Genomic DNA, 12512 nt, shown 5'->3' with positions numbered 1-12512 from the left:
GACTATAGTACACTATGAATGCACCAGAGGTCACAGATTAGATTCCCATGGACCTCAGTAATCAGTGACTTCACTTCTAATCTAAACTCACTGTCTCTCCCCAGTTGGCCTTTGAGAAAGGAAGCAAAAGGCTTCTTGTAATCCATCACTCATTTCACAAGTGAAGCCATAAGTTCTAATGTATTCTTATATGGAATAGGCATAACAAGTTATATTTTAATATTAATTATTTTGACAGTATTGGTTTTAGATATGTTTCTGACTGCTTCTAAAATGAAAAATATCTCTTGATTTAGTTGATTATGAAAACAATATATGTTCGCTATAATTTTTCAAACAATGTATAACAATGTGAAGTTAGAAAATAAATGTTCATCCCTGCCTTCAGAAATGACCGTGGTATCTCTGTTGTAGATCCTTCTAGACTTGAATGAATATATACAACAAAAAATTCATAGCTAAGTGTATAGCTATTTTCAGTCTAAAGGGGATTATCTTTATACATGGCTTAACAGACTTTACTTTTACTTAATAGTAGTGAATATATCTTGGACATTTTCCATTCCATAATGAACAATGTTGCAATGAACGTCCTTATGTATATATACTATATGTTGCCTATTATTTCCTTAGGAAAAGTACTAGAAGTGGGTGTACACATTTAAATTTTTGATACAGATTACCACAAACAGTATAGTTAAGTGCGTAACATTATAAAAAGTGATGATATGTTTAGTGAATTTATAATCTCACTAAGGAAACAAGATATATGTATACACAGAGAATGATATAAAATAGAACATGATTAATCATAAAACCCTATGTCCCAGAGAAGATAAATAAAAAGGAGCAACATGCTGGAGAAATGAAGACTTCCTTAGATGTGATGGAGCTTAAGCTATATCTTAATATAGCTTGAATAGGCCAAGTAGTGAGAATGGTCCTTGAGTTTAAAGAAATATCAACTCAAGCAAAGAATTTCAGGCCTGTGGTTCAGGTACAGTAATACTTTCTTTAGATATGAAAGGCTGTTAATTTTCTTGTTTTAAATGTTACTTTTATAAAAGACAATGGTGATTTTTTTAAAAAGAGTTTTTATCATGAGTATAAATATTACTAAGGCAACCTAACTAGTGTTTTTATATAATAGAATCCTTTTCTTTCATCATCTTCATACAGTATCCACATTGTCCTGGGAATTTTGCTATATTTGTTGCAGGTCTCTGAATACTTTAGCAAAGCTTGCTTCATTTTTGTTTCCAGTTGGCCAGTGGACAGCCTTGAACAAAAACCCCAGCCCTCCTCTGCACAGCAATCATGATCCACATTATAATTTAATATGAGCTACGTGTAATAACCAGCATTCCATTTTGGACTAGAGTGGTGAAGAAGTAAGAGATCCAGTGACCTCAGTTAATTTTAAAAGTATTTTGCATACCAGTAGATTTAGAGCACTCATAGCCTGAAGCAGTTTTATCGATATAAGCTATTTAATTATAAAGAGATTCTACTTTTATTTATTTATTTATTTATTTATTTTCTTCTTAGAGAACCAGACAAGAGCAAAGGAATCTGATTTATCAGATACTCTGAGTCCAAGCAAGGAGAAAAGTAGTGACGACACTACAGGTGAGTTTTAACCTAATATTTATAAATCTGTAGCTGTTATTGTTACCTACCAAGCAGTTTAGGTATGCAGGTTAGTGTGGGTGGAGATCTCAAAGTTTGTGTTTGGGGGAAAAAGCAATACTTCTATTTATCAAGTCACTCCCTTGAATCTTGGATAAATTTAAAAACTACTTTCAATGATGCAAATACAATAGCTGTATGAATTTCAGTTTTTTATTTTGATAATGATAGCTTGCTAATAGAGTTTACTGTTTATAACTATCTTTTCTCCCCACTCTGTAGACGCCCAAATGGATGAGCAAGACCTAAATGAACCCTTTGCTAAAGTGTCCCTATTAAAAGGTATTTTAACTTGTTTTTAAGACATTTTAAACCAGGGCATCAGATTCACCCTTTGCCACAAAATCATGTATTATATGATGTTTTAAGCTTTAGTTAAAACTAAGTTTTAACTTAAAAGATTAAGATAGGTTCTCTAAAGTAGCAGGAACTAAAATTTAAAATGTTGATGTTGGTGCCAGTGCTTTAAAGAAAAACATTTAAATTGTAAAATAGTTTATATCAATCAAAGTTATATGAAGGCAAGGCAATAAGTGGTAGAATGTGAAATGCAGCTGTGGTTTTCTTGTGTTTACCTTGATGTCTCTGATAGAAACTCATTACGACTTTTAATGTAAACTAAAAATAGATTAAAAATATTAACTTTCTTGAAAGAACTACCCGTTTGCTCTGTTATCATATGGTAGCAGTTGTAAATGTCCTCATTTTCTGGCCCTCCTCATTCTCCAGTAAATATCCCCAGGTTCTTAGGACTCTTCTAGAAATTTTGGGTGGGACTAAGATGAGCAGTGCATAAAATAAATTATCTCACTTGTGTCACTTCTAAATAAGAAGTACATTTATTTGATATTTACTTGTTTAGAATGAAATGGGTAGGAATTAAATTAGCATTTATAAAAGTGTTTTTAAAATAAAGTGCCTGGGGATGGCTTATTGATAAATCTGTGATTGTCATCATTTAGTCTCTTTTTTTTTTGCAATCATGACAACAGCTGCTACACCAAAGATTCACTTTTAAGTGTTTTGATCCATTTCTCATTTAGAGAAAAATTTTTTTTTACATCTTTATTGGAGTATAATTGCTTTACAATGTTGTGTTAATTTCTGCTGTACAACAAAGTGAATCAGCTATATGTATACATATACCCCCATATCCCCTCCCTCTCCCACCCTGCATTTAGTCTCTTTTATAATTGCCTTATTGTACACAAGAAAAGTTGACATATAAGTTCAGCTCACTAGGTTACGCATTTTAGTAGCAGTGGACCAATACCAGGCAACTCTCGGAAATTAGCAGCAAAAGCAGCCTGTGGAGGTTTCTTTGTATAGAAATGCCTTTGCTTCTGGCTGGGCTATTAAGGGAACTCCCAGTACAGACCCTAAGTTTTGGATTATATAAGGAAGCCTTAGTTTCACCCTGCATGATCCTGCTGCTCTCCTACTTGTATAATGATTGGGATTGGGGTTGGTTAACTAAGAGATTACCCAGATTCTCTCGAATTCCTTAGTCTGGGCATCATGGCCTTCTCTTTTCTCCCCCATGGATACTGAAGCTGACATGGCTCTTTGAGCCACCTTTGACTGAATTCCCGTACCAAGGGAAGCCCTGAGGATTACTGGCCCGGGCAACCAACTGCCAACCTGTTTTTAAGTATGATAATAGTTTCCAGTATTCTTACCGATCCGCACTCTTCTCAGGTGACCTTTGGTGTTTACGAGACATGCCTTTTTTCTACTGTGGTAATAATAAATCTAAGTTAATGTGTGTACAGGCCAGAAATCTCATCTTGGAGCATTTCTGATTCTTCTCAGAAACGTAAGACCATTAATGCATAGAACGTTGTTGCTGATCCTGAAAAAGTTTGGGAACCTTGGGCCTTTGGGGGACACACAGAAACAAGAAGGGAGGTGAATGAGGAAGGGACACCCGTCATAAAGAAGTAGCTGTTCTTATGATCTTTTTTTACTGTAGAAATCTCACAGAAAGCTTTTCAGCAGCCAAATCCAGATTGATTATAAGATTTATTTATCTTTTTTTTTTTTTTTTTTTTAGAAAAAAACAACATCAACAGGAGTTTAATAACATGTATACCTCCTGTATACAAGGGAAATACCCAGGAAAACTGAGTAACTCCTGTAAATAGTGTTTATGGTTGTGTTAATTATATTCAACTGTTATTAGTGCTTTTGTAATTTTATGTGTCCGTCTGCTTTAGATTTTATTTTTATCCTCTTCCCTACCACAATGCCAGATATTTGGAAAAACTCAGATGTATGTTGAATGAATTAATAATAGACCTCTTACACCAAAGTTATAAAACCACAAGAGCATTAGGAAAGTGACAGGCTCTAGCCAAGAGGCTAAGAGCCAAAGATCTCTGAGTTCTGTCCCAGCTCTGCCATTTATTTGTGGTTTTTTAAAATTTACTTATTTATTTATTTGGTTGTGCTGGGTCTCAGTTGTGGCATGTGAACTCTTAGTTGCAGCATGCGTGTGGGATGTAGTTCCTCGAGCAGGATTCGAACCCGGATCCCCTGCATTGGGAGCGTGGAATCTTAACTATTGCACCACCAAGGAAGCCCCTGCCATTTATTTGTAATATATCCTTGGGCAAATTGCGTAACCCCTCTGTGCTTCAGGGTTTTTTCGTTTGTTGGTTTGGGGAAAACCAACTTCATAGGATTATTGTGAGGATTAAATGCAACAGTACAAGTAGATCACTTAATATGTTGTTGGGAACATAACATGTTAAGCCCCATAATGAAGATACTGATAATAATAATAATGATGGTGATTAACAAAGGCAAACCTATCCGGGGACTTCCCTGGTGGTGCAGTCGTTAAGAATCCACCTGCCAATGCAGGGGACACGGGTTCAATCCCTGGTCCGGGAAGATCCCACATGCTGTGGAGCAACTAAGCCCGTGCGCCACAACTACTGAGCCTGCCCTCTAGAGCCCGTGAGCCACAACTGCTGAGCCTGTGTGCCACAACTGCTGAAGCCCGTATGCCTAGAGCCCGTGCTCCGCAACAAAAGAAGCCACTGCAATGAGAAGCCTGCCCATTGCAATGAAGAGCAGCCCCTGCTCACCGCAACTAGAGAAAGCCCGTGTGCAGCAACGAAGACCCAATGCAGCCAAAAAAATAAATTAAATAAATAAATTTATTATTTTTTTAAAGGCAAACCTATCAGTTAAAGGGTAACTTTTCATTAATTAAATAAGATTGTGGGATTTTAAAAAATATTTCCTACTTTATCTTTTAGGGAAAAGCAGTTGTTGGTTGTGGATATTTTCCAGTTAATAATGTATTAATTTGTTTACTTTGCCAGATGTCAGGGCAAAATTTTTTTTAATTCTTGAGTACAACAGGAAGGCTAAATTTTATCTGTAAAAGTGCCCATGATATAGGCTAGAGAATCAGACTCAAGGAAGAGGGTATAAAAGGGGAAGTTGTAGGAGATAGAGACTGGAAAACACAAGGTGTATGTGGAAGGAGGGTGGGTGTATGAATGCTACTGGTAATTGCTTGGAGTGCCATTGATGAAAATGGGTTAGTTTCCCTAACCTTGCTTTCAGTTAAGGTGACAAAAACAGAACGCAAAAACTTTGCTTACATTTCTGTATGATTGCCAACTTTTGTTTAAATAAGTGGTATTTTTATCAACACCTCTTGAAAGATTTTGCAGCTTGATTTTAAGAATAGAATTGTTGGGCTTCCCTGGTGGCGCAGTGGTTGGGAGTCCACCTGCCGATGCAGGGGACACAGGTTCGTGCCCTGGTCTGGGAGGATCCCACGTGCTGCGGAGCGGCTGGGCCCATGAGCCATGGCTGCTGAGCCTACGCATCCGGAGCCTGTGCTCCGCAACGGGAGAGGCCACAACAGTGAGAGGCCCGTGTACCGCAAAAAAAAAAAAAAGAATTGTTAAGTCAATCAGTAATTAGATAAAGAAAAATCACCCATTAGAAGCGGCAAATTTTAGAAGAGTCTCCAAGAAACAGTCATCATAGCCCTAAATGGTTGTTTCATCCATTGTTTTTCTTTGTAAAAGTTGTGTAAATTCTTTTTTTTTTTTAATAAATTTATTTATTTTTGGCTGCATTGGGTCTTCATTGCTGCTTGCGGATTTTTCTCTAGTTGCCGTGAGTAGGGGCTACTCTTTGTTGCGGTGCGTGGGCTTCTCATTGCGGTGGCTTCTCTTGTCGTGGAACACGGGCTCTAGGCGCATGGGCTTCAGTAGTTACGGCTTGTGTGCTCAGTAGTTGTGGCTTGCAGGCTCTAGAGCACAGGCTCAGTAGTTGTGGCACTCGGGCTTAGTTGCTCCGCGGCATGCGGGATCTTCCTGGACCAGGGCTCAAACCCGTGTCCCCTGCATTAACAGGCAGAGATTGTTAACCACTGTGCCACCAGGGAAGTCCTAAATTCTTTAAAATAATGTATTTACTGTCATTTATTAGAAACACTTGGGTTATGCTTGAGTATATGTGGTTATGTTTTGTTGTCTGTGTAATTAGGTTCAGTAGACTGACAGAATTTTTCTCTTAAATGAAGAGTATAAATTATTAGACCACAGTGTTAACCTTGAGAGTTGTAGAAAGTAGCCCCTTTATTTTATTCATTGAAACCCTATGCCTGGCTTCTTGAGCCATTATTTTCAAATTTTATTATTTCCTTTTTTAAAAACAGCCAATCTTTTTTTAGAATTATAATGTGCTACCTGTCATGTTAGTCATCTAGGGTTAGGAAAAGAATCTAAAGTAGATTAAACATTCACCATGAGATATTAATGAAATGATGATAGCAGTAGTAATTTTTCCTGAAATATTATTTTCAACCAATTTATGCCACTTTTGAGAGAAATAAAGCTGTGGCTTGATCCACAGGTTTTTATATGCTTGAAATCATTTCCCCAAAAAAAAGACAAAAAGAAGACTGGAATTCAGTCCAAGTAGTGTCTAATGCAAGTTTGCTCTATTTAGGGAACTGTGCCAGAGACTCCAGTGGTTTCAAAGTCTAATAAGACTCTCTTTGGGATTTGAGGAGTTTCTAGACAAACTGGCTATAGAAGAGGTATAGATGATAAGCTGTTTCTTGGTGGTTGTTGCCAGTAGGAGTCAAAGAAAGGTGAAAGAACGTCCAGGTTTTATATTTGTTTCTTTTTGTTTATCTGAGAAGAGATGGGGAGGAAAGGTGATTCATGGAAGAAGTATCATTTGAGATGACCCTGAAAGTGTGTCATACCACATGTGATGTATTCAGTGACAAAAAAACTGAACCTGAATCTGATCAAGATTCTAGATCCAACTGCCAACTTGCAGGACGTATAAATAACTAGGGACATAGTCTAAATGATGTGGTGGAAAGACAGTGTGATGTTTTTAGTTTGGCACATGTTGAACAGGAAGGTTTTCCGTAGGTTCTGGTTTGCCTGAAACCATTTTTTTTTTTTTTTTTTTTTTTTTTTGCCTGAAACCATTTATACCCGTTGTCCCAGCATAATTATTAAAAGTTCTTCCTTTCACGATCAGAAGTTTTGTATTGTCACCCTCGGAACCAGAAATGCAGTTGGAAGTGTGATACAGAAACTAGGACTGGAAAGCCATTTTCATTTATTTCTGTGACATTTATTGGCCCAGGAGATACAGAGATAAGACACGTGAGGAGGCTACAGTCCTATGGAGTAAGGAGACATGTTGATAGTGTAATAAGTGTTTTAATAGGTGTGGTGAAAACTTTGGAGAGCAGAGCTAATTTCCTGGCTAGGGGCAGGGGAGGGGTGCAGCAGTAGTCAGAATGGGCTTCCCAAATGTGTTGGTTAAAGATAAGTCAGGGTACACCAAGAGGGAAAAGGGAGCCATGCCTTTCCTTAAAATAGTACTGACATTTACAAATAGGATTAATGTTTAATGTAGGAATAACATTTACCAGTAGGAAAGTGTGGTGCAACACAGGCTGTGTGAGGCAGATGTGGAGAAAGATAAGACTGGGTCAGAAAGAAGTCAGTAACAGTGTTTGGGAATTCTCTGCATAGGGATGGACTGTGATAGCAGGGGGAATTTATAGAGAAAGAGAAGAACAATGGGAAGGACAAAGGAGCCAACAAAAGATCCAGTTGTCAAGAAGGAACCCGGCTGGTCAGAACGAATGGCAAAGGGGTGAGAATCAACAGTAAGAGGCTGCTGCCAAAGTTAAATTCATAGGCTACCACCTAGGACTATCTCACATGACTACACATATCCACAGCAAGAAAGTGGTCTTCCTCCACTGTGAAGGTTCTCATCAACCAAGCCTGCAACCAAACTACCAGACTTTCCAAAGGAATCGGTGATAGTAGTAGAAAGAGGATGGCACCCACCTGGCCAGCTGCTTCTGCTAGGTCACTTCTGTCAGTTGCTGAGGTAACAGATGTTATGGCTACATTAGCCTTCAACAAACATGCACATGCAAAATAGAACTCAGGCAGAAATGTTTTGATTTGGCCCTTTACCACGTGGTTCAGAGTATCTCACCCACATTTAAAGCAAAGGTCAGATTTTAAGTTAAATCTCCAGTCACTCTTCTGAAGAAATAGTGACACCAAATTTAATTTAGAGTATCACGTATTCTGTGTGCCACGACTGGTTCTTTAGTGGGTTATTGTGTGGTGTAGACCTTTTTATAGGATTTAGCCTTAGTCTGAGAAAAGCTGGTTCCTGGCCCAGACTACACACCAAGCACTTCTAAAGACATGATTTGTGTTAAAAGGAAAACAGATTCTACTAATCTTTTCACCTCATCATAGTTCCTAAAAAACATTCATTTCCATTTGACTTGCACATCTAAATAAAATGAGTATTTATTTAGCTCAATAAGGCTTTCATTTATCTTCCTTTTTTAAAAAATAATTTTATTTATTTATTGGCTGCATTGGGTCTTCGTTGCTGCACACGGACTTTTCTCTCTAGTTGTGGCGAGCGGGGACTACTCTTCGTTGTGGTGCGCGGGCTTCTCATTGTGGTGGCTTCTCGTTGCGGAGCATGGGCTCTAGGGCACGCGGGCTTCAGTAGTTGTGGCTCATGGGCTCTAGAGTGCAGACTCGGTAATTGTGGCTCACAGGCTTAGTTGCTCTGCGGCATGTGGGATCTTCCCAGGCCAGGGCTCGAACCTGTGTCCCCTGCATTGGCAGGTGGATTCTTAACGACTTCGCCACCAGGGAAGTCCCGGCAGTGTAGGTTCTTGATCTCAGTAAGAAAATTGCTCTAGTGTCACAATGCAATATAGAATGCAGAAGGGGAAGATAGGTTAAGGATAAGAATATAGGGAGAAATGATTGCTCCAAGATTGCAGCATTAGGATTGGTAATTTCAAGAGACCTTTTTTAATTATGAAAAATTTCAAACACAAGAAAAATTGAAGAATGCCAAAAACTTCCATATGTGCCCATCACCTAGATTCAGCAGTTGTTAGTATTTTGCCATGTTTTCTTTATTTGTTTATGTATATATGTAGAAATTATTCTTTTGACTTTTTATTTTGATATAATTTCAGACTTACAGAAAAGTTGCAAGAATAGAACAAAGAACCTCATATACTCTTCATCCAGATTTTCCAACTGTTAAGATTTCACTCTATTTGCTGTTAACATTTTACCAAATTTGATTTATTCATCTCCCTTTCCCTCTTCCTTCCTCCTCCCTCTCTCTCCCTGAACCATTGAGAGTAAATTGCTGGCGTGATAACCTTGCTCCTAAATATTTTCTTGTGTGTTTTCTGTTTCTCTCCCATAACTACTGTATAATTCTCAAAATCAGGAAATTAACTACAAGCTGATATATTACTATTATCAAATACACAGACCTTATTCATGTGTTGTCAGTTGTCTCAATAATGTCCTCAGAAAATCCTGAGTCATGCGTTGCATTCATCTGTCAAGTCTCTTTAGTCTCCTTTAATCTGGAACAGTTCCTCAGTTTTTCTTTGTGTTCCATGACATTGACATTTTTGAAGAACCATGGTCATTTTCTAAAATGTCCCTCAGTTTGGTTGTATCTAATGTTTCCTCATATTTAGATTAAAGTTGTGCATCTTTGGCAGTAATATAACAGAAATAATTTGGGGCATCATATCAGGAGGCACCTGATGTTGAATTGTTCTATCACTGATGATGTTAACTTTAAATATCCTGTTACTCCTCAAACATTTATCTTCTTAGCTTTGATGTCTCCTTATGATGATTGCCTGAATCATTTATTATAATCATAGTTGCCAAGTAGTGATTTCATAATTCTGTCATCCTTCTACATTTATTAGCAAGCTTTCTACAACATGGAAGAGTTTTCTCTTCCCTTCCCTTTCTTCTTTCCTTCCTTCCTTTCTTTTTCTATATCAGTGTGAATTCATGGATTCATGTTTTATTCAGTGGATTATCATCTGTCACTATCATTATTTATTTTGATACTGAAATTGTCTCATGTTTGGCCAGTGGGAGTCCCTTATGTCTTTTTGGACCCAATCATTCTTTGAGTCCTTTCTTACTTTCTGACACAAAAAAGATGTTCTACATTCATCTTGTACTTAGATTTAGTCCTGAAATCAGCCATTTCTCCACATGTTCATTACTTCTAGGCCCACTTGAGTGGACAGAGCTAAGAAATAGATGTATGTATATTCATATCCATACATACATGTATGGCTATATTTACTGCCTCACATGTCTATATCTATTTATTTTTATACATTCAGATCTATTAGAGTCTATTTTATACATTCAGATCTTCTTCTAATTCGTACCTTACACCACAGAATTAATTGTCTTTCGTATTTCCATATCTGTAATTGTCTTTCCCGATAGTGAGAAACCTGGATGCCATTATCTACAATTTATTTATTTATTTATTTATTTATTTATTTATTTTTGCGGTACGCGGGCCTCTCACTGCTGTGGCCTCTCCCATTGCAGAGCGCAGGCTCAGCGGCCATGGCTCACGGGCCTAGCCACTCCACGGCACGTGGGATCTTCCTGGACCGGGGCACAAACCCGCGTCCCCTGCATCGGCAGGCGGACTCCCAACCACTGCGCCACCAGGGAAGCCCCTAATTTTTTAAAACATTTTTAGAATATACAGAAAATAGTTTCAGAATTACTAACCAGTGCTTCTGTGAGAAAGAAGCCTATGTGTAGATTTGTTTTCTCTTGGTTATAAAGTTATTAACATGGAACGGTAGTTCTCAAGGTGGGGCAATTTTACACCCCCAGGGACAGTGGGCAGTATATGGAAACATTTTTGGTTGTTACAACTGAGAGGCAGTGCTATTAGCATCTAGTGGGTTGAAACCAATGAACCTACTAAACACCCCGCGATCCACAGGCCAGTCCCAAAACAAAGAAGTATTTAGCCCAAATTGTCAAAAATACTTAGAAAAAAACCCTAACATACAAGTAGGAAAATATCTACTGAAGGATATTATGTAGATATTTTTTGCCAGACCACTTGAAAGTAAGATAAAGGCATCATGATACTTGCAAATGATATTTACATATACTTTGCAAATGATGCAGCCAACAAGGGCTTAATTTCCAAAATATACAAATAGCTCATACAATTCAATAACAGAAAAACAGCCCAATCAAAAAATGGGCAGAAGACTTAAATAGACATTTCTCCAAAGAAGACATACACATGAAAAGATGCTCATCATCACTAATTATTAGAGAAATGCAAATCAAAACTATACCTCACACCCATCAGAATGGCCATCATTAAAAAGTCTACAAATAATAAATACTGGAGAGGGTGTGGAGAAAAAAGAACCTTCTTACACTGTTGGTGGGAATGTAAATTGGTGCAGCCACAATGAAAAACAGTATGGAGGTTCCTCAAAAAACTAAAAATAGATTTGCCATATGATCCAGCAGTCCCACTCCTGGGCATATACCCAGTTCGAAAAGAGACATGCACCCCAATATTCATAGCAGCACTGTTTACAATAGCCAAGACATGGAAGCAATCTAAATGTCCATCAACAGATGAATGGATAAAGAAGATGTGGTATATATATACAATGGAATATTACTCAGCCATAAAAAAGAATGAAATAATGCCATTTGCAACAACATAGATGGACCTAGAGATTATCATACTAAGCAAAGTAAGTCAGAAAGAGAAAGACAAATACCATATGATATCACTTGTATGTGGGAATCTAAAATATGACACAAATGAACATATCTACGAAACAGAAACAGACTTACAGACATGGAGAACAGACTTGTGGTTGCCATGGAGGAGGTGGGGTTGAGGAGGGAAGGACTGGGAGTTTGGGATTAGCAGATGCAAGCCATTATATTTAGGATGGATAAACAACAAGGTCCGGCCGTATAGCACATGCAACTATAATCAATATCCTGTGATAAACCATAATGGAAAAGAATAAGAAAAAGAATAAATGTATGTATAACTGAGTCACTTTGCTGTACAGCAGAAATTAACACAACATTGTAAATCAACTTTAAAAAAAAAATAGATAAAGGCATCATGATACTTCCTGCTTTAATACTCCTAAGAATAAGGATGTTGTCCTACATAATGACAATTCCAGAGATGGGCAGCTAGAACCTTTGCAGACCCCAATGCATGATATTGAAAGAGAAGTTTTGTAGTTGCTGTGACAATGCACCTGCCACTGGAAAATCTCTCTCAATCTCTCTCTCTCTTTGCCTCCACCCTTACCATGACTGTTTGAAGGAAGAGTTGATAGACTGGCTAAAATAGATGAACCTAAAGTCAGATTTTTGACAGGGAGAAGTAAGATATGAGGATGAAAACATGTGTTTGTAATATTT

At 37.7% G+C, this 12512-nt stretch overlaps 1 protein-coding gene across 10 annotated transcripts in view; it reads left to right on the top strand.

Annotated features, from left to right (window-relative positions):
- The window catches only part of SLMAP (sarcolemma associated protein), a gene marked incomplete at its 5' end in the record, with an annotated part of 151090 nt that overhangs the window by 121450 nt on the left and 17128 nt on the right, over positions 1–12512 (top strand). For 9 of the 10 annotated variants that reach the window (XM_079713807.1, XM_079713815.1, XM_079713814.1 and 6 more), the window contains 2 exons: positions 1549–1629; positions 1912–1971. In XM_079713807.1, the coding sequence (XP_079569933.1) occupies positions 1549–1629; positions 1912–1971 (141 nt within the window). The remainder of the gene's footprint in view (positions 1–1548; positions 1630–1911; positions 1972–12512) is intronic. The other variant, XM_079713810.1, reaches the window with a different exon arrangement.

Source organism: Hyperoodon ampullatus (genome assembly GCF_949752795.1).
Source record: "Hyperoodon ampullatus genome assembly, chromosome: 10".
NCBI lineage: Eukaryota > Metazoa > Chordata > Mammalia > Artiodactyla > Ziphiidae > Hyperoodon > Hyperoodon ampullatus.
Note: the sequence above shows the minus strand (reverse complement) of the source record. Positions and strands in the feature narration are given on the sequence as shown.